The following is a 23,495-nucleotide window of genomic DNA, read 5'->3' on the forward strand; positions in this document are numbered from 1 at the left end:
TTGCAATCATGCTAGACTGCTCCAATTTAAAATAATTCATAGATTGCAAATATCTCCACACAAAAGACATTTGATGAATCCTCAAACCTCACCTTTATGTTTGAAATGTAAATCTGCCACTGGGACGTATGCTCATTGTGTTTGGTTTTGTCCTAAAATCCAATTGTACTGCAAAGACATTTTGGTGGACCTAAGACATATTTTTGGAATATCCTTACCTTTGGACCCTGTCTCTTTGTTACTGGGATACAGAGCAACAAGCCTCGGCTCACCTCCTCATAATAGATTAACATCCTAACATTTGCTGCACGGAAAAATATTTTTCTTACATGGATCAGCGATAAGCCTCCATCCAAAGCCACATGGCACAAACTCATCATTGAACTCTTTCCTCTGGAATACTTGACTTGTCACATTCACCACACTAAAAACAGCTTTATAGACATATGGGCACCGTACCTTCGCTTCACTGACCAATCTGTATCTTCATTACTGAACAGTGCAATTGCTGATTGCTGATTTTGAACATTGTCACAATGTTTTTCTGTATTCATTTTTTTGTTTGTTTGTTTATTTATATACATGTATATGTTTGTTTATATATATGTATGTATCTTAAGATTTTACTTGAAACCTGGCTGTAATCTAATGATATGGATCAAGGTTTTGCTGAGCTGTGTTTGTTTAAGAAAATGTTAAAAAGCAAATAAACATATGTGGAAAAAAAAATAACATTAAAGATACTAAATAATATTATAAGAAACAGCATGTTTGCTTGTGGCATCCCCCAGGGGACAGTATTGGGCCCCAAACTCTATTTTGTATATCAGTGATATGTATAAGGTTTCTAAGCTACTGCATTTTGTACCATTTGCTGATGATACTAATATTTTCCACTCAGGGGATAACATGGTAAAGTCTCAAGAAACATTGCAGTAATAAATTAAGCAAATCACTCCACACTCTATACTGTTCACTAGTCTCCTTATTTGAAGTACTGTGCTGAGGTTTGGGGCAACAACTATAAAACCTCATTATGTGCATTAAATATCCTACAGAAAAGAGCTATACGGGTCATTCACAGAGCTGGTTATCAGGATCACACAAACGCATTAATTCTAAAGTCACAGATACTCAAGCTTACTGACATTGTGCAAAATACCAAAGAGCACAAATAATGTTCAAAGCAACAAATAATCTATTACCAGGGAATATTCAACAATTGCTCAAAAATCATGAAGAGGGTTATAATCTAAGGAGAAAATGTAACTTTATAGAACCAGGAACTGTTTTTGTGTATCAGTCTGCGGGGTGAGACTTCTGAAGGGATTTATTGTGGAATTATAGCAATGTTCAAATATGAGACTTTAAAATGCTGTATGAGGATGAAGGAGGTGTGGCCAATCACTAGGTGTCTAGTTATTTATTTTGGTCATTTCTAATCAATTCTTTCGTTTCCTTGCTTTGGCTAGTCTCCTTTGTGGTGTTTGTGTGTATTATGTTTGTATGGTACATGTAGATTTATATGTGGGACTGTACATGTGCTAATGGATGAAAGTATTTGGCTGTGTGTATATGTTTAGGCTATATGTATTAATGCATATAGCATGTGTGTAAGTTGATTATGTGATTTACTTAAAGACAAGGGGTGGGAGTAAATAAGTTTTACTTCTTACTCCTTTTTGAATATTCATTGATTATGGTTTCTTTATTTTAGATTATTTTTATTTTGTGCCTAGATATTCAAAATAAACATTTCAATCAATCAATAAATTGAAATTGAATGCCCACGGGGACCAATAAGGGAAGGATTTTGCAAAATAAGGTCCGCCTTTGTTACACCCATCTTTTCCTTTTATAAAAACTATTTGTCCATTGTTCTCGGTTCTGAACGGGTGGATCTCATGAGTGAGAGAAGTTCTTCAGAATCCAGGCCTGATTTCCACGGTGACTTTGAATAAATGTGAAAGTGTGGAATAGTTTGAGTTTGTACTTTGTGAGGGACAGTATTACAGTAAGAACCAAAGGATTTCACACTTATGGGCACGTGATTTTAGTTTTTTATTTTTAATAAATTTGCAAAAATTTCAACAAAACTTTTTTTTTTCATGCTGTCATTATGAGGTGTTGTGAGTAGAATTGAGGGGAAAATGAATCTCATCCATTTTGGAATAAGGCGATAACAATTTTCTGCATTTGGTACAAAAACCTGCAAATAAATACTGACGTGATCCGGATTAAGTGATTCACCTGGATCTGGTGGGCAGAAATATGTGTTCTACTTTGAACTGCAGTTGTTGCCTGAATTATGCTTTCATAGATAAAATATCTTCTTAATATACTAAAAGCGTCAGAATGTGTCACAGAGAAAAGAGGGATTATTGTAAAAAAAAACAAAAAACACCTGCTAATCTCCTCCTTATGGAAGCAGCAGATTAAGAGTCTGAGTGAGAGAAGAAGCTTTGGATTGAAAAGAAACTGATATTTTCTGTGAACAAACACAAAAACCACCTCAAACACTGACGTGTCTTTCAAATTAAAAGCCTGAGTGGGGATTATAAAAGCCGAGGAGGTGGGAGCAGGAGTCAGAGATCAGCAGAGGAGCCGAACCTTCAGCATGTGAGTACAAACCTCAGATCTTTATTCCAGGAACACTCGGTCTGACCTGATCCAGGTCACAGTGCCGCAATGGACTGGAAGTCCAGTGAGTGCCGTTCAGAGAAGAAAAACCTCCTTCAACTGAACATTTAGATTCTTGACAGTCAATATATTTTTCTGTATTTGTACACACACACAATGTAGCTTCTATGTTTTGCCATTTTCTAATACTATCTAATGTATCCTGCATGTATTTGTATTATCTTCCATAAATACACTTATTTATAAGTGTCTGTGGTAGTATTCAGAGTACTTGTACACGGACTCACATACACAGTGTACGCGTATTATTTTGTGCAGTATTTTGCTGTACAATATTCATATCAATGGTGAAAGAGCAAAACCTATCTTTCATTTTCCATGAAAATGAGGGAGATGGTGGAAATGGTACAGGAAGATTGTCTAGATTTTCTCTCTGCCCAAAGCTCGATATGCTCTGTGCAGGAGGAAGCTGCAACATATCAAAACCTTCTATCGAACAACAGGTTGGCAGCACATCTCAATCAACCTGTGAGCTTTTTACTATTGTATCACATAAAAAGGTGACAATGTTGATCAATTTTCATAATGAAGCATTTGTAGTGGAAAAATTTTGTTTAGAAAGCAAAAGTGCAAAAGTGCAAAACCTGCAGTCTGAGTTCGCTCTCAGACTGCAGGCTTACTTGTAGTTCCTAGGGTTTGTAAGAGTAGAATGGGAGGCAGAGCCTTCAGCTTTCAGGCTCCTCTCCTGTGGAACCAGCTCCCAATTCAGATCAGGGAGACAGACACCCTCTCTACTTTTAAGATTAGGCTTAAAACTTTCCTTTTTGCTAAAGCTTATAGTTAGGGCTGGATCAGGTGACCCTGAACCATCCCTTAGTTATGCTGCTATAGACTTAGACTGCTGGGGGGTTCCCATGATGCACTGTTTCTTTCTCTTTTTGCTCTGTATGCACCACTCTGCATTTAATCATTAGTGATTGATCTCTGCTCCCCTCCACAGCATGTCTTTTTCCTGGTTCTCTCCCTCAGCCCCAACCAGTCCCAGCAGAAGACTGCCCCTCCCTGAGCCTGGTTCTGCTGGAGGTTTCTTCCTGTTAAAAGGGAGTTTTTCCTTCCCACTGTAGCCAAGTGCTTGCTCACAGGGGGTCGTTTTGACCGTTGGGGTTTTACATAATTATTGTATGGCTTTGCCTTACAATATAAAACGCCTTGGGGCAACTGTTTGTTGTGATTTGGCGCTATATAAATAAAATTGATTGATTGATTGATTAGTAGGCTTGTAAATACCCATGTAGACACACAATTACACTTGTCTGGTTTGTAAAAACATGTTTGTATGTATAAGCTGAGAAATAAAGGAAGCTTCTCCTTCCTGTTGCAAATACTGTAAAGGTGCAAATATTCGCATGGGATTTATGTGAATTTCGCGAGTTAAACAAGGTTGCCAAATTAAATTATGCTATTTTAATACATAACGTACTATTCATAATGTAAACGCGAATATTAATACCGCTAAATATGAGGTCTGTTAGAAAACTATCTGACCTTTTTATTTTTTGCAAAAACTATATGGATTTGAATATGTGCGCTTGCATCAGCCAAGCTTGAACATTCGTGCACATGCGTGAGTCGGTTGCGAATGACGCAACCGACAGGCAGGTATAAAGTTTGCATTAGTGTTATCTTGGTTCTTCCTGGGTGGTTCTTATGGCAACTGATCCAATCCCAAGCAAGGACTATTTGTATATAAAAATGTATTTCCTTAAATTATACATTTTGGGTTTCAAATGAAATTTATGTATTATGCCCCTCGACCCCACCGGGGGCCCTGTGGCCCACTGGACCCCCAACTCAAGGATTTGAACCCCCCCCCACCCTTTCACATTCCTATATGAGTCATACAGATGTTTAAAAAAAAAACTTGTTCAACTCAGGACTAGTCTTCTTAGGCAAGGAGAGTTCTACTGAGGAGTAGTCTTCTTTTTTTTTTTCTCAAATGTTTATTTTGGAACATTGAGAAAACTGCAGGACATACATTGGTTTTCCCTGACGGTCACAGAATTAGAATGTGACCGGTGACCAGTTCCATTCCCAACATTTCATTCATTTTTTTGTTTTGTTTTGTTAAGGAGTCGTCTTCTTTAACGGCAGGTAGAACCAAGGAGTTAGTCCAGGAGCGAGGTGACTTTTATTCAACATGAAAGGTGCGGAAGCTCTGTAGTATCAGAAATGCTTATTATGCTAAACTGTGCCAGGAAATGTGATTCTTAAGTTTCGCAAGTGGTGGGTGTGGCTAGGGTCCACACCCAAATTACCCCCCAAAATGGGTTTGTTTAACATGGGAGGTGCAGACTTTATTTCAGTGCCAATTGATGTGGGACTGTTCACTGAATGGAAAAACCCAACTTAAGAACATTTATTTTGGTGAAGCACTAATTAAGTAAGACCCTTCAGCTGCTCCCTTGTTTGCACTCGGGGTCGCCACAGCAAATCCAAGGTGGATCTGCATGTTGAATTGGCACAGGTTTTACACCGGATGCCCTTCCTGACGCAACTCCACATTACATGGAAAAATGTGGCAGGGGTGGGATTTGAACTCGGAACCTTCTGCACTGAAACCAAGCACATTAGCCACTTGGCCACCACCCCTGCTGGAAGCACTAGTTGAGCACATAGTTAATTAGTGCTAATTAGAGTTTTATTTAACGTAAAAGATGCACAGTTGAAAGAAACTTCATTACATAGTGTCACATCTCAGTACTGAGATGTATCTCTGAAGGATCTCTGAACTGTGCACCTTTCATGTTAAATAAAACTCTAATTAGCACTAATTAATTGTGTTCTTAATAAGTGCTTCCACCAAAAAAAAAAATCTTAAGTTGGATTTTTCCATTCAGTAAATACACCTGCATCAACTGGCATTAGAACAAAGTCTGCACCTCCCATGTTAAACAAACCCATTTTGGGGGGTACTTTGGGTGTGGACCCTAGCCACACCCACCACTTGCGGCTACGTGATCCGTTGTTATGTCGCCTCACTGAGCGGCTACGTGATCCGTTGTTATGTCACCTCACTGAGCGGCTACGTGATCCGTTGTTATGTCACCTCACTGAGCGGCTACGTGATCCGTTGTTATGTCGCCTCACTGAGCGGCTACGTGATCCGTTGTTATGTCACCTCACTGAGCGGCTACGCGATCCGTTGTTATGTCACCTCACTGAGCGGCTACGTGATCCGTTGTTATGTCACCTCACTGAGCGGCTACGTGATCCGTTGTTATGTCACCTCACTGAGCGGCTACGTGATCCGTTGTTATGTCACCTCACTGAGCGGCTACGCGATCCGTTGTTATGTCACCTCACTGAGCGGCTACGTGATCCGTTGTTATGTCACCTCACTGAGCGGCTACGCGATCCGTTGTTATGTCACCTCACTGAGCGGCTACGTGATCCGTTGTTATGTCACCTCACTGAGCGGCTAAGCGATCCGTTGTTATGTCACCTCACTGAGCGGCTACGTGATCCGTTGTTATGTCACCTCACTGAGCGGCTACGCGATCCGTTGTTATGTCACCTCACTGAGCGGCTAAGCGATCCGTTGTTATGTCACCTCACTGAGCGGCTACGTGATCCGTTGTTATGTCACCTCACTGAGCGGCTACGTGATCCGTTGTTATGTCGCCTCACTGAGCGGCTACGTGATCCGTTGTTATGTCGCCTCACTGAGCGGCTACGTGATCCGTTGTTATGTCGCCTCACTGAGCGGCTAAGCGATCCGTTGTTATGTCACCTCACTGAGCGGCTACGTGATCCGTTGTTATGTCACCTCACTGAGCGGCTAAGCGATCCGTTGTTATGTCACCTCACTGAGCGGCTAAGCGATCCGTTGTTATGTCACCTCACTGAGCGGCTACGTGATCCGTTGTTATGTCACCTCACTGAGCGGCTACGCGATCCGTTGTTATGTCACCTCACTGAGCGGCTACGTGATCCGTTGTTATGTCACCTCACTGAGCGGCTACGTGATCCGTTGTTATGTCGCCTCACTGAGCGGCTACGTGATCCGTTGTTATGTCACCTCACTGAGCGGCTACGTGATCCGTTGTTATGTCGCCTCACTGAGCGGCTACGTGATCCGTTGTTATGTCACCTCACTGAGCGGCTACGTGATCCGTTGTTATGACGCCTCACTGAGCGGCTACGTGATCCGTTGTTATGTCGCCTCACTGAGCGGCTACGTGATCCGTTGTTATGTCACCTCACTGAGCGGCTACGTGATCCGTTGTTATGTCACCTCACTGAGCGGCTACGTGATCCGTTGTTATGTCACCTCACTGAGCGGCTACGTGATCCGTTGTTATGACGCCTCACTGAGCGGCTACGCGATCCGTTGTTATGTCGCCTCACTGAGCGGCTACGTGATCCGTTGTTATGTCGCCTCACTGAGCGGCTAAGCGATCCGTTGTTATGACACCTGTCAGAGTTGAACCTGCTAAAAGAGACAGTTCAAATTATTACAGAGAATGATCACTCGGAAACACTGAATTTCTTTCCTGCACAGGAGAGAGAGCCGGCGGGCATGACCCCTCCTCACCACTCGCCAGTCAGCTCTGAAGGGCCCGCCTATTCATCTCCTGTGTTTATTGAACAAAACTCTAACCTGCTGCACATCCTTTCCAGCTCTGTCCCTTTGTCTGGCCAGTCGGTACAAGTCCTCTTCTCCTTCCTTACTATTCAACTTCTTGTACAGCTTGCAATATGCCTTTTCCTTCACTTTTTCCACTTTTCTTCGTCTTACGCCGCATCTCCTTGTACTCCTGTCTACTTTTTTCATCTCTCCGACTAGTCTTACACACCTCTCTGCAGCTTCTCTCCCGCTGCCATCCCCTCATTACCCCATCCCCGTAGAGACGGTGCCTGCTCCCAGACCACCAATAACCAGCAAAAATCTATTTAAGCATAAAAATTCAAAAAGAAAAAATAATATAGCACCTTCAACTGCACCACAGACTAAAACAGTTAAATGTGGTCTATTAAACATTAGGTCTCTCTCTTCTAAGTCCCTGTTGGTAAATGATATAATAATTAATCAACATATTGATTTATTCTGCCTTACAGAAACCTGGTTACAGCAGGATGAATATGTTAGTTTAAATGAGTCAACACCCCCGAGTCAGACTAACTGTCAAAATGCTCGTAGCACGGGCCGAGGAGGAGGATTAGCAGCAATCTTCCACTCCAGCTTATTAATTAATCAAAAACCCAGACAGAGCTTTAATTCATTTGAAAGCTTGACTCTTAGTCTTGTCCATCTAAATTGGAAGTCCCAAAAACCAGTTTTATTTGTTATTATCTATCGTCCACCTGGTCGTTACTGTGAGTTTCTCTGTGAATTTTCAGACCTTTTGTCTGACTTGGTGCTTAGCTCAGATAAGATAATTATAGTGGGCGATTTTAACATCCACACAGATGCTGAGAATGACAGCCTCAACACTGCATTTAATCTATTATTAGACTCTATTGGCTTTGCTCAAAAAGTAAATGAGTCCACCCACCACTTTAATCATATCTTAGATCTTGTTCTGACTTATGGTATGGAAATAGAAGACTTAACAGTATTCCCTGAAAACTCCCTTCTGTCTGATCATTTCTTAATAACATTTACATTTACTCTGATGGACTACCCAGCAGTGGGGAATAAGTTTCATTACACTAGAAGTCTTTCAGAAAGCGCTGTAACTAGGTTTAAGGATATGATTCCTTCTTTATGTTCTCTAATGCCATATACCAACACAGTGCAGAGTAGCTACCTAAACTCTGTAAGTGAGATAGAGTATCTCGTCAATAGTTTTACATCCTCATTGAAGACAACTTTGGATGCTGTAGCTCCTCTGAAAAAGAGAGCTTTAAATCAGAAGTGCCTGACTCCGTGGTATAACTCACAAACCTGTAGCTTAAAGCAGATAACCCGTAAGTTGGAGAGGAAATGGCGTCTCACTAATTTAGAAGATCTTCACTTAGCCTGGAAAAAGAGTCTGTTGCTCTATAAAAAAGCCCTCCATAAAGCTAGGACATCTTTCTACTCATCACTAATTGAAGAAAATAAGAACAACCCCAGGTTTCTTTTCAGCACTGTAGCCAGGCTGACAAAGAGTCAGAGCTCTATTGAGCTGAGTATTCCATTAACTTTAACTAGTAATGACTTCATGACTTTCTTTGCTAACAAAATGTTAACTATTAGAGAAAAAATTACTCATAACCATCCCAAAGACGTATCGTTATCTTTGACTGCTTTCAGTGATGCCGGTATTTGGTTAGACTCTTTCTCTCCGATTGTTCTGTCTGAGTTATTTTCATTAGTTACTTCATCCAAACCATCAACATGTTTATTAGACCCCATTCCTACCAGGCTGCTCAAGGAAGCCCTACCATTATTTAATGCTTCGATCTTAAATATGATCAATCTATCTTTGTTAGTTGGCTATGTACCACAGGCTTTTAAGGTGGCAGTAATTAAACCATTACTTAAAAAGCCATCACTTGACCCAGCTATCTTAGCTAATTATAGGCCAATCTCCAACCTTCCTTTTCTCTCAAAAATTCTTGAAAGGGTAGTTGTAAAACAGCTAATTGATCATCTGCAGAGGAATGGTCTATTTGAAGAGTTTCAGTCAGGTTTTAGAATTCATCATAGTACAGAAACAGCATTAGTGAAGGTTACAAATGATCTTCTTATGGCCTCGGACAGTGGACTCATCTCTGTGCTTGTTCTGTTAGACCTCAGTGCTGCTTTTGATACTGTTGACCATAAAATTTTATTACAGAGATTAGAGCATGCCATAGGTATTAAAGGCACTGCGCTGCGGTGGTTTGAATCATATTTGTCTAATAGATTACAATTTGTTCATGTAAATGGGGAATCTTCTTCACAGACTAAAGTTAATTATGGAGTTCCACAAGGTTCTGTGCTAGGACCAATTTTATTCACTTTATACATGCTTCCCTTAGGCAGTATTATTAGACGGTATTGCTTAAATTTTCATTGTTACGCAGATGATACCCAGCTTTATCTATCCATGAAGCCAGAGGACACACACCAATTAGCTAAACTGCAGGATTGTCTTACAGACATAAAGACATGGATGACCTCTAATTTCCTGCTTTTAAACTCAGATAAAACTGAAGTTATTGTACTTGGCCCCACAAATCTTAGAAACATGGTGTCTAACCAGATCCTTACTCTGGATGGCATTACCCTGACCTCTAGTAATACTGTGAGAAATCTTGGAGTCATTTTTGATCAGGATATGTCATTCAAAGCGCATATTAAACAAATATGTAGGACTGCTTTTTTGCATTTACGCAATATCTCTAAAATCAGAAAGGTCTTGTCTCAGAGTGATGCTGAAAAACTAATTCATGCATTTATTTCCTCTAGGCTGGACTATTGTAATTCATTATTATCAGGTTGTCCTAAAAGTTCCCTAAAAAGCCTTCAGTTAATTCAAAATGCTGCAGCTAGAGTACTGACGGGGACTAGAAGGAGAGAGCATATCTCACCCATATTGGCCTCTCTTCATTGGCTTCCTGTTAATTCTAGAATAGAATTTAAAATTCTTCTTCTTACTTATAAGGTTTTGAATAATCAGGTCCCATCTTATCTTAGGGACCTCATAGTACCATATCACCCCAATAGAGCGCTTCGCTCTCAGACTGCAGGCTTACTTGTAGTTCCTAGGGTTTGTAAGAGTAGAATGGGAGGCAGAGCCTTCAGCTTTCAGGCTCCTCTCCTGTGGAACCAGCTCCCAATTCAGATCAGGGAGACAGACACCCTCTCTACTTTTAAGATTAGGCTTAAAACTTTCCTTTTTGCTAAAGCTTATAGTTAGGGCTGGATCAGGTGACCCTGTACCATCCCTTAGTTATGCTGCTATAGACGTAGACTGCTGGGGGGTTCCCATGATGCACTGAGTGTTTCTTTCTCTTTTTGCTCTGTATGCACCACTCTGCATTTAATCATTAGTGATCAATCTCTGCTCCCCTCCACAGCATGTCTTTTTCCTGGTTCTCTCCCTCAACCCCAACCAGTCCCAGCAGAAGACTGCCCCTCCCTGAGCCTGGTTCTGCTGGAGGTTTCTTCCTGTTAAAAGGGAGTTTTTCCTTCCCACTGTAGCCAAGTGCTTGCTCACAGGGGGTCGTTTTGACCGTTGGGGTTTTACATAATTATTGTATGGCCTTGCCTTACAATATAAAGCACCTTGGGGCAACTGTTTGTTGTGATTTGGCGCTATATAAAAAAATTGATTGATTGATTGATTGATCCCAAAACTTTTTCGCCAACCTCTTTCTCCTTAAGCCTCTACCTCTAAAGTCATCCTACAAACAACCATCCTGTGCTGTCTAGTGACACTCTCTCCTGCCACCACCTTACAGTCTGATTTCTTTCAGCTTCCATCTCCTATAAAGAATGTAGTCCACTGTGTGCACCTTCCTCCAATCGTATATGTTACTCTGTGCACCTCCCTTTTCTTAAAGTAGGTTCTTAAAGTACCCAAACTGACTCCAATGATGGACCAAAACCGACCCAGACTGACCCAAATATGGCTAAATTAAGTACTTTTATTTATTTTCGGAAATGCGCTCTGTTCTCAAAAGGGTACATTAGTAGACAGCACTCTCTCTCTCCCTCCCTCCCTGTCTCGCTACCTCTTCAGAATGCAGAAACAATAAACAAGGGATGTTAAAGTATGTTTGTGAGTACTGGCAACTTTTTTTTGGGGGGGGGGGGGGGTCAGGTTGGGTAAATCGTTACACCCGGTTAGATGATGTCTCCAAGTCAATGTACGTCCAGATTTCTTGTTTCGTTTTGGCTTTAGTGTCCTTCGTTAGTGCCTTGTGACCGGAGCTTTACATTTGTTGCTCGGAAAATTCAACGACCAAAATAACAAAGTTCTGGGCGCAATGAACATATTTTCACTATTATTTGATTTCTTTGAGACTGACATCATTATTCAAGCATTCAAAAGGCAATTACTACCTTCACACAACTTCAAACAGTGACCAGAAAGTTTCTTGACAGTTCTTGTTGTTGAATGAAACCGCGTCTCCCTAATCGGATAGAGTTGTGACATGATCACGCATGCGCGTAAGCGCTGCTCTATCGCAACTTGAAAATTCCCCCATTTTAGTTACATATTGATTATTTAATGAGTCCTTAATAGACTGTATTTCTATCTGAAACAGCTTTACAATGATGGCTCACATTCACATACACAGACACACAAACACACTCATTGTCAACTGCTTAGTCCAATTAAAGGTTGCGGGGGGCTGGAGCCTATCCCAGCAGTCATAGAGCGAGAGGCGGGGTACACCCAGGACACCAGTCTGTCACAGGGCCACAAACAGGCAAACAAACACAGTCACATGGACACCTACAGACAATTTAAAGTTTCCAGTCCACTTAACACGCATGTTGGATGTGGGAGGAAACTGGAGCACCCGGAGGAAACCCACGCAAACACAGAGAGAACATGCAAACTCCACACAGAAAGGCCACAGGTGGGAATTGAACCTATGACCTTCTCACTGTGAAGCAACAGTGTTATCCACTAAGCCACCGTGCTGCCCACACAGACGACATCCAGTCAGAATTCTATCTCTTAAAACATTGTCATCGATTTGTATCATTTTCTGACGTGTACTTTTCTTGAATGTGAGCTGATTTCCTATGTCTTTTCTTCCTGTCCCACAGGCCTCTGCAGTGTTTCGCTCTCATTTTAATTGTTGTCACCTTTGCGGCTGCTCAATGGCAACAAGATCTGAGGTGAGGCAACAAACACAAATCAATGGATCATTCATCACTGACCAACACAGCGCCAGTTGCAGCTGTTCTCAGCAATTAATCTTAAAAAAGCCAAACACTGATCAGCTGTAGCGTCTTCAAAAAGGACATTTGTTCCATTTCAGATTATATAAGAACTAATTTATCACTTTTACAGCCAGTTTCCGTTAGCCAGGTCAGGAGATGGATACGAGAACATTTATAAGTCGGCACTGAATTCAAGTTATTTGCATCCAGCACCCTGCACCACGCACTGCACTACACCACACCGTGCCCTGCACCACGCCCACATAGCACCCGCACCACGCACTGCACTACACCACACCGTGCCCTGCACCACGCCCACATAGCACCCACACCACGCACTGCACTACACCACACCGTGCCCTGCACCACGCCCACATAGCACCCGCACCACGCACTGCACTACACCACACCGTGCCCTGCACCACGCCCACATAGCACCCGCACCACGCACTGCACTACACCACACCGTGCCCTGCACCACGCCCACATAGCACCCGCACCACGCACTGCACTACACCACACCGTGCCCTGCACCACGCCCACATAGCACCCGCACCACGCACTGCACTACACCACACCGTGCCCTGCACCACGCCCACATAGCACCCGCACCACGCACTGCACTACACCACACCGTGCCCTGCACCACGCCCACATAGCACCCACACCACGCACTGCACTACACCACACCGTGCCGTGCACCACGCCCTCCCACGCTCTGCACCAATTGCCCTGCATGACACGGCACCCCACACTGTGCCCCACATCACACCCTGTGCCATGCCCTGTGCCCACTCACATTTGGCTGACCTGGTAGAGTGTCTGTCTTATGAGTGAGGAGTCGGGTGTTCAGAGTTATCTCACTCAGTTACATTAACTTTAAGGTCAGCTGTGCACTGAGCGCTGTGTTGTTTTGTGCCTGGTGGGAAACAGGGCTCTAATTGTTCAAAGATGGCACCCACAACATGAGGTCACTATGATGAAGCAACTTTTACTGACACATAGAAGAATCCTGACAACTGATGAAAGAAGATGGATCTTTATTTACAAAGTGAATGTGAATGATGTGTGTGTGTGTGTTTGAGTTTTAAAGAGGTGTGGTTTTAATTTTGTTCTAAATTGTTTGATTTTCAGTTTAAATTTAAACACACCATTTTCTTTAATTAGATCATTTCATATAGTAATTTTAAGGTTAACTCTCTGAGGATGATGGATGCACCGATGCATCCAAATTTTTCATAATGTTTCTGTTGATACATAAACAACAGAACATCACAGAGATTTTCTTGTTTCAGTCTCTCCAGTTTCCAACCTCACAGCTAATCCTAGAGCCCAAAGTGCTCTGTTCAGGAGGCAGACTCATTCACACTGCCACTAAACCCTCATAAATGCTAAAAAAAAAAGTCTTGTCAGTCTAATTTCTATACATGCTTAATCCAATTAAGAGCCCTTCATTTAGTCCTACAGACAAACTATACTGTGATTAAAAAAATAAAAAAAACTAATTAAATGAATGAGTTAAGACTCCAGATGAGAGAGTTAGTGTGTGGAGATTTGTGCCAATTAATCCATGATTCAGAAAGTGGTGTGCACCAACAAGGCATTAATAAAGTGGTCACATGGAGCAAAAACAACACTCTGGAGATAAACACAAAGAAAACAGAGGACATTGTGTTTAGTCCAAAACCAATAAGGGTAAACCCCACAACTGTCAATAATGAAACAATCCAACAGGTGGAGTCACATAAATATCTTGGCATAATGATAGATGCCACTCTATCTTGGATACATCATACTGACTACATCTGTAAGAAAACCAAACAGAGGGTGTATTTTCTCCATCATGTAAGATCGTTTGGAGCTACACGACAAATACTCCTACTGTTTTATACTTCTGTTATTCTCAGTGTACTACAGTACTGTAATGCTCTGTGGTACAGCTGCCTGTCCACTCCTATAAAAATCCGGACTGAAACCCTTGTTAAAACTCTGTTCAAAAATTGTTGGTCAGCCTGTAGAAGGTCTGTATGAGACGTCTTATCACAACAACACAATAAGGCTGGCAAAAAACATCATCTCTGACACTAACCATCTTCTGAACAGTGAATATGTCCTTCCATCTGGACGCCGATAGTGTTCCACTGTTTAATAAGGTCAGAATGAAACATTCTTTTGTGCATCAGTCGATACTTAAACTAAATAAAGGGGCTTAATCCATAACTATTATCAAGGCCGCAATGTGAGTAAATTTTTGTTGTATGGCTTGCCACAGAGCCCAGTCGGGCACAGCCCAAAAAAGCAACGTGGACTTTCCATCTCCACCCTGTGGGCTCACCACCCGCAGGGGGAACTGCTGGTGTCGGGTGCGCTGTCCTTTGGGTGGCAGTGAAAGTCGAGGTCCTTGACAGACAAGACCCGGGGGGCAGGGGCTAGCTCTGGGGGTGTGGAACGTCACCTCACTGTGGGGGATGAAGCCAGAGCTCGTGTGGGAGGTGGAGCGATACCAGTTAGACCTGGTGGGTCTCACCTCCATGATAGGGGTTGGACCTTATTCTTCTCTAGAGTTGCCCAGGGGGTGAGGCACTGGGCGGGTGTGGGGATACTCGTGAGTCCCCGACTGAGCGCCGATACGTTGGAGTTTACTCCAGTAGATGAGAGGGTCGCCTCCCTGCATCTTTGGGTGGCGGGGGGTTACTGACTGTTGTTTGTGCATATGCACTGAACAGCATTTTGGAGTATTCGGCCTTCTTGGAGTCCCTGAATGGAGTCCTGTATGGGTCTGTGGTGGTGGACTCCATTGTTCTGTCGGGGGACTTCAACGAACACGTGGGCAATGACAGAGACACCTGGAGAGGTGTGATTGGGAGGAACGGCCTCCCTGATCTAAACCCGAATGGTCATTTGTTATTGGACTTCTGTGCTAGTCACGGACTGTCCATAATGACGACCATGTTCGAACATAAGGATGCTCATAAGTGTACATGGTACCAGAGCACCCTAGGCCGGAATTTGATGATCGACTTTGTGATGGTATCATCTGATCTGAGGCTGCATGTTCTGGTCACCATCTGGTGGTGAGTTGGATTAGAGGGTGGGGGAGGACTTTGGACAGACCTGGTAAACCCAAACGGATAGCGCGGGTGAACTGGGAATGTCTGGAGTTGCCCACTGTCCGACAGATCTTCAACTCACACCTCCGGCAGACCTTCTCTAGCATCCCTGTGGAGATTGGGGGCATTGAACCAGAATGGGCAATGTTCAAAGCTTCCTTTGCTGAAGCTGCAGCAGGGAGCTGTGGCCTGAAAGTCTTAGGTACCTCAAGGGGCGGCAACCCTCAAACATCGTGGTAGACACCGGTGGTCAGGGAAGCTGTCCAACTGAAGGAGTCCTTCCAGGATATGTTATCTCAGAGGACTCTAGAGGCAGTTGCAAGGTACCATTAAGCCCAAAGGGCAGCAGCCTCTGCTGTGGGGGAGGCAAAGCAGAGGGTGTGGGAGGAGTTCGGAGCAACCATGGAGAAGGACTTTCGGTCAGCACCAAGGTGCTTCTGGCGGAACATGAGGCACTTCAGGAGGGGGAAACAGGGAACCATTCAAGCTGTCTACAGTAAGGATGGACTTTGTTGACCTCAACTGAGGATGTAATCTGGCACTGGAAGGAACACTTTGAAGAACTCCTGCATCAGACCGGAGCGCCCTCTATAGTAAGGGCAGAGCTGGAAGGTGATGGAGGATTTTTATCAGTTTCCCTGGTGGAAGTCATTGAGGTAGTCAAACAACTCCGCAGTGGTAAGGCCCCGGGGTTGATGAGATCCGTCCAGAAATGCTGAAGGCTCTGGATGTGGAGGGATTGTCTTGGATGAGACGTCTCTTCAACATTGCGTTGAGGTCTGGGACAGTGCCTAAGGAGTGGCAAACTGGGGTGTTGGTCCCCATATTTAAAAAGGGGGACAAGAGAGTGTGTGCCAACTACAGGGGCATCACACTACTCAGCCTCCATGGTAAAGTCTACTCCAGGGTACTGGAAAGGATGGTTTGCCGATAGTCGAACCTCTGATTGAAGAGGAACAATGCGGGTTCCGCACTGGTTGTGGAACAACCGACCAGCTCTTTACTCTCACAAGGATCCTGGAGAGTGCCTGGAAGTATGCCCACCCAGTCTACATGCTTTTTGTGGACTTGGAGAAGGCATATGATCGGGTACCCTGGGAGATACTGTGGGAGGTGCTGCGGGAGTATGGAGTGAGGGGGTCCCTTCTCAGGGCCAACCAATTTCTGTACTCGCAAAGCGAGAGCTGTGCTCGGCAGTAAGTCGGACTCGTTTCCGGTTGAGGTTGGCCTCCGCTAGGGCTGCGCCTTGTCACCAATCCTGTTGGTAATATTCATGGACAGGATATCGAGGCACAGTCGAGGGGAGGAGGGTTTCCAGTTTGGTGGGCTCAGGGTCTCATCACTGCTTTTTGCAGATGATGTGGTCCTGTTGGCTTCATCGGCCGGTGACCAACACTCACTGGATTGGTTTGCAGCCGAGTGTGAAGCGGCTGGGATGAGGATCAGCACCTCTAAATCTGAGGCCATGGTTCTCAGCAGGAAACCGATGGATTGCCTACTCCGGGTAGGGAATACAGCCTAGCCCCAAGTGAAGGAGTTCAAGTACCTCGGGGTCTTGTTCACGAGTGAGGGGAAGATGGAGCGTGAGATTGGCTGGATAGTCGACGCAGCAGGGGCGGTATTGCATTCACTCTACCGCACTGTTGTGACGAAAAGGGAGCTGACCCAAAAGGCAAAGCGTTCGACCTACTGGTCAATCTTCGTTCTTACTCTCACCTATGGTCATGAGTGTTGGGTCATGACCGAAAGAACTAGATTGCGGGTACAAGCGGCCAAAATGGGCTTCCTCGGGAGGGTGGCTGGTGTCTCCCTTAGCGATAGGGTGAGAAGTTCAGTTATCCGTGGGGAGCTCGGAGTCGCTGCTCCTTTGCGTTGAAAGGAGCCAGCTGAGGTGGTTCGGGCATCTGGTAAGGATGCCTCCTGGGCGCCTCCCAGGGGAGGTGTTCCAGGCACATCCGTCTGGGAGGAGACCCCGGGGAAGACCCAGGACTAGGTGGAGAGATTATATCTCCACACTGGCCTGGGAATGCCTCGGGATCCCCCAGTCAGAGGTGGTCAATGTGGCACGGGAAAGGGAAGTCTGGGGTCCCCTGCTGTAGCTGTTACTTCCGGGACCCGAACCCGGAAAAGCAGCCCAAGATGAGATGAAGATGATTGTTTGTTTGTGAAATACTGTATGTGTCTTACTTGTGTTGTTTATGTATTGTGTTGTAATGGAGCTACTGAAGACAAATTTTGGATCTCTGCTCTGACAATAAATGATCTTATCTTATAATTACCTCCTACATCCACACGCAGGGAATCACCAAAATATAAATACAGAAGATGTGGTGGTTGGTTCAGTCCCCTGAAGTGTCCTGACTAACGTTTGGGGTTTTTGTCCCCCAGCCGGCGATCGGTGTCAGAACACCAGCTGATGCACGATCAAGGCCAAAGCATCCAGACTCTGAAAAGACTGATCTGGCTCTCCAGCGCCATCCAGGCTCTCCACAACGTCCAGCCCCGTATGGCCGGAGCCAGATCCCCCAAGGCCTTCCAGCTGGACCTGGCTACAGCACAGGGCCCCAGAGACCCTCCACCGACCCGGCTCAGGAGTGCACTCGGAGCCCTTTTTGATCCCTGTCTCACAGATTTACAACCGTAACATCGATATTTTAAAACAACCATCATGATACTTAGACAACTGTTTGAATCTCTTTCTCTCTCTCTCGACACATATATATATACACGTGTGTGTGTGTGTGTGTGTGTGTGTGTGTGTGTGTGTGTGTGTGTGTGTGTGTGTGTGTGTGTGTGTGTGTGTGTGTGTGTGTGTGTGTGTGTGTGTGTGTATAAAATCAGCATGGCTGTTTAAAAGTGCTAATTAATTTTAAGACATTAACTGGAACTAGAACTAGCCATCTTAGCCATTTGCGACAATGGAGTTATGTCCATCAACCATATCACATGAAGGCAGAATAAATAAATAAATAAATAAGCAAGCAAACATTCACACATCATATGTTCAGTTGTTGCACAATGTCACATGATGAAGGGAAAAACAAAATATCTGAGCATTGTTTATTTTGAATTTTGTCTTTTTTTTTGTTTCAGTTCCGTTGTATTTGTTCGTGTAGTAACGACATGCACGCTTTAAAGTCTCCTTTTGTTTAATGAATGACAAAAAATAAATAAATAATACTGTATTTAAAATCATGTTTTTAGTGTGAGATTATTTTACAATCTGCTGAAACTGTTAGACATTCAAATGGAGTGTTTTTGTTTGTTTGTTTGCCCAAACTGTAACAGCAAATCACAATCTGTTCAAAATTACAGCTTTCTCAAAGGAATTTCTCAAATTTACAGAAAAACATTTTTTCTGTTTCCCAGATTTGTGATCTGTGACATGACGTCACCCAATCAGCAATAAGAAGACATACTACTGAGTGAAAAAAACAACAATTACTAAATGAAAAAACAATAACATATGAATGAAACACTTACTGAATGAAAAAAACACAATAACAAATGACTGAAAAACAATGACTGAAGGAAAAAACAATGACAACAAATGAGTGGAAAAAACAATTACTGAATGGAAAAAAGCAATAAAAACAACAAATGAGTGGAAAAAACAACTATCAGCACAATTATTCCATATTCTAACACCTTTTACAGAAATACAATGACTTTTAACAGTAGTTTGAATCTTTCTTCTTTCAAATATCAGTGTTCCTCGCAAATGATAAATGGACTCCCTCATTTTAAACAACTCCTGAACATGTAGAGGCAAAAGATTATTTTTAAATTTGTACATGACCTGTATCGTAAAATACTCAACCAAATCTTGAAATTTCAAAATACCCAGACAAGCAAACAATTGGTTTGTTGGTCCATAATATGGTTTTTTACTTATAATTCTTATAGCCCTCTTTTGTAACAGAAAAACTGAATTTGTTTTTGTTTTATACATGTTTCCCCAAACTTCAATACAATAGGTCATATATGGGACAAGTACTGAATGGTACAGCATGACCAATAAATGTTGGGGGATAAAATAATGTGCGTTGCACAAAATTGAGATAACTTTTGAAATTTTAGATTTGACATAATTTATGTGTATTTTCCAACTTAATTTATCATCAATAAAAATGCCAAGAAATTTAGTTTCAGATACAGTTTCAATTTCAACATTGTTCAATGATAGGTTTCTATTTAAATTCCTAGGCTTATTTCCAAATATAATACACTTAGTCTTACAAAAACGAAGTGACAATTTATTAGAATCAAACCAATATTTAAAATGTAATAATTCCCTCTCCATCCTTTCCAAAAGCTGTTCCAAATTGTCCCCACTACCGAACACAGTCATGTCATCAGCAATGCACAGTCTTTGACACCAAACCTATATTGTTAACATACAACAAAAACAGCAACAGCCCAAGGACTGACCCTTGGGGCACCCCACATGTGATCCTTAACAATTTTGAATTTGTCCCTCCAAAATGAACACACTGATACCTGTTTGATAAATAACTGGCTAACCAATCAAGTGCTAATCCTCTAATGCCATACTTCTGTAATTTGTCCAATAATAAAGAATGATCTATGGTATCAAATGGTTTCTGCAAATCAAAGAAAATCCCTACAGTATATTGCTTCATCTCTATTGCATTTGTAACTTGCTCAACAAGTTCAGTTATACCCAGTGAAGTAGTACGACTTCTAAAACCATACTGCTGTTCACTAAGTATATGATGTTTGGATATAAAATCATTCAACCTCTTTAAAAATATTTTTTCCAGAATTTTAGAAAACTGGCACAGTGAGGAATATAAGTATTTGAACACCATGCAATTTTGCAAGTTCTCCCACTTAGAAATCATGGAGGGGTCTGAAATTTTCATCTTAGGTGCATGTCCATTGTGAGAGACATAATCTTAAAAAAAAAAAATCCGGAAATCACAATGTATGATTTTTTTAAATAATTTATTTGTATGTTACTGCTGCAAATAAGTATTTGAACACCTACCAACCAGCAAGAATTCTGGCTCACACAGACCTGTTAATTTTTCTTTAAGAAGCCCTCTTATTCTGCACTCTTTACCTGTATTAATTGCACCTGTTTGAACTTGTTACCTGTATAAAAGACACCTGTTCACACACTCAGTCAATCACACTCCAACCTGTTCACCTTAGCCAAGACCAAAGAGCTGTCTAAGGACACCATGGACAAAACTGTAGACCTGCACAAGGCTGGGATGGACTACAGGACAACAGGCAAGCAGCTTGGTAGAAGACGACAACTGTTATAATTATTTATTAGAAAGTGGAAGAAACACAAGATGACTGTCAATCTCCCTTGGTCTGGGATTCCATGCAAGATCTCACTTTGTGGGGTAAGGATGATTCTGAGAAAGCTCAGAACTACACAGGAGGACCTGGTCAATGACCTGAAGAGAGCTGGGACCACAGTCACAAAGATTACATTAGTAACACATGATGCTGTCATGGTTTAAAATCCTGCAGGGCAGCAAGGTCCCCCTGCTCAAGCCAGCACATGTCCAGGCCCGTTTGAAGTTCACTAGTGACCATCTGGATGATCCAGAGGAGGCATGGGAGAAGGTCATGTGGTCAGATGAGACCAGAATAGAGCTTTCTGGAACCACCTCCACTTACCATGTTTAGAGGATGAGAACAACCCCAAGAAAACCATCCCAACCGTGAACCATGGGGGTGGAAACATCATACTCTGGGGGTGATCTTCTGAAAGGGGACAGGACGACTGCACCGTACTGAAGGGAGGATGGATGGGTCATGTATTGTGAGATTTTGGCAAACAACCTCCTTCCCTCAGTAAGAGCATTGAAGATGGGTCATGGCTGGGTCTTCCAGCATGACAATGACCCCAAACATACAGCCAGGGCAACTAAGGAGGGGCTCCGTAAGAAGCATTTCAAGGTCCTGGAGTGGCCTGGCCAGTCTCCAGACTGGAACTCAATAGAAAATCTTTGGAGGGAGCTGAAACTCCAAACCTGGAAGATCTGGAGAAGATCTCTATGGAGGAGTGGACCAAAATCCCTGCTGCAGTGTGTGAAAACCTGGTGAAAAACTACAGGAAACATTTGACCTCTGTAATTGCAAACAAAGGCTACTTGTTATGTGCTGGGGTGTTTGGCTGGCTTTGTTTTTGTTTTCTGTTTCTCCCACCAGGTGGTATGCATTCAGGACTGAGTGGCTGAGCATTAGGACCTCACCCTGAACACCTGAGGCTTGTTTTCACGTGCAGGTCATCAGGACTCACAGCTGTGGTGTATTCTGTCTTGATCAGCGATTGCTGCACTTAAACCTTGAATGCACAGTGTGTGATTGCCAGAGACTCGACCTTGTGAGCAGACGTGTGAGATCGACGTCAGGAGAACAATCTCACCATCACGGACGCAGAGACCGCTCCAGGTTTGACGCCACAGTCTGTGAAGGAGGATTGGGTGAGGTCTCAAGCTCTTCAGCACACTTCCTGAGGTAATTTGGTTTTGGTGACTTTTATGAAGTAATGACAGTGGATTTGGTGTCCCTCACACCTTGTGTTATTGAGCTGTCACGTTATGCTAATTGTCTAATCAGCTTCTGCTGCAGTGGAGATTTGAACTGAGTTGTTCCGTGCCTGCAGGGTGAGAAGCTGATATATATATTTAAGCCAGGAAGTGTTTGCTGATTGCGTGCACCTTTGAGTTGTGTCTCTCTGTGTGGAGTTGGACTCACCTCATGTTTTCTTTCTTCACAGACTTGGTTTGTCGCGGCCACCTGGGGGGTGTCGGCGGGGTCCCTGGGTCCGAACTGCTGTGGCTCCGGACCGTTTGCGCTGCTGAGAGCGCGCCGTGTTTTCACCTCACCAGACCGTGGACTTTTTTTGTTGTTTATCACTGCACTTATTATGATTATTAAATTCTGTTATCTTTTGAACCGTGCTCTGCTTATTTTATGCTGGGTCCTGTCAAATGCTGGGTCGGTGCTCCGACCGCGTCCCACACATAACACTACTGTACCAAATATTAACATTGATTTTCACAGGTGTTCAAATACTTATTTGCAGCAGTAACATACAAATAAATTATTAACAAATCATACATTGTGATTTCCAGATTTTTTTTTTTTTTTAGATTATGTCTCTCACAGTGGACATGCACCTAAGATGAAAATTTCAGACCCCTCCATGATTTCTAAGTGGGAGAACTTGCAAAATCGCAGGGTGTTCAAATACTTATTTTTTTGGGCCTAGAAATTGTCCTATAATTTGAAAAGACATGCTTGTCCCAAGATTTAAACAAAGGTATCACCTTAGCTATTTTCATTTTAGAAGGGAATTTCCCAGTCATCAGTGACAAATTGCAAATATAAGTTAAAGGTTTAATAATACAATGAATAATATTTTTGATCAAAAACAAAGTTATAACAGTCAGTTGATTTTTCCCCTTTAATTTATAAACAATGTTGATGATTTCATTTTCATCTACTTCTTTAATGTACATTGAATCCAAAACTGAATGAATTCATTTTAGTGTTTTAGAATATATAATTGAATTTGATCAAATTTTACGCACATTAACAAAATAATTATTGAAATGATCTGCAATAACTTTATTGTTTTTTACAGTTTTATCAGAACCTGTATAAAAATAAGTTGGATAATCTTTAACTATTTTCCTCTTGTTAATAATTTCATTTAATATCTTCCAGGTGCTAGGAATGTTGGTTTTATTTTTAACCAATAAGTTGCAATAATATTGCTTCTTACATAATCGCATGATATTCATTAATCTATTTTCATATATATTATATTTACTTTCAGCCTCCTTAGTTCTATAGTTTATAAACTGCTTATACAAAAGATTTTT

The 23,495-nt window shown here is 42.6% G+C and overlaps 1 protein-coding gene and 1 long non-coding RNA gene across 2 annotated transcripts; one reads left to right on the forward strand and one right to left on the reverse strand.

Annotated features, from left to right (window-relative positions):
• Positions 1-1,127: 1,127 nt before the first annotated feature.
• LOC117507865 lies at positions 1,128-23,495 on the reverse strand. The gene is made up of 4 exons (XR_004559851.1): positions 23,485-23,495; positions 9,738-9,744; positions 1,670-1,675; positions 1,128-1,286 (listed from the first exon to the last, which is right to left on the reverse strand). It is a non-coding gene; the product is annotated as an uncharacterized LOC117507865 (long non-coding RNA).
• Positions 2,545-18,325, forward strand: pth4 (parathyroid hormone 4). Its single transcript, XM_034167646.1, has 3 exons — positions 2,545-2,619; positions 12,395-12,466; positions 18,010-18,325. Coding segments are annotated over exons 1-3 (330 nt in total). The 5' UTR covers positions 2,545-2,617; the 3' UTR covers positions 18,266-18,325.

The sequence above is a fragment of the Thalassophryne amazonica genome, chromosome 3 (assembly GCF_902500255.1).
Source record: "Thalassophryne amazonica chromosome 3, fThaAma1.1, whole genome shotgun sequence".
Lineage (NCBI taxonomy): Eukaryota > Metazoa > Chordata > Actinopteri > Batrachoidiformes > Batrachoididae > Thalassophryne > Thalassophryne amazonica.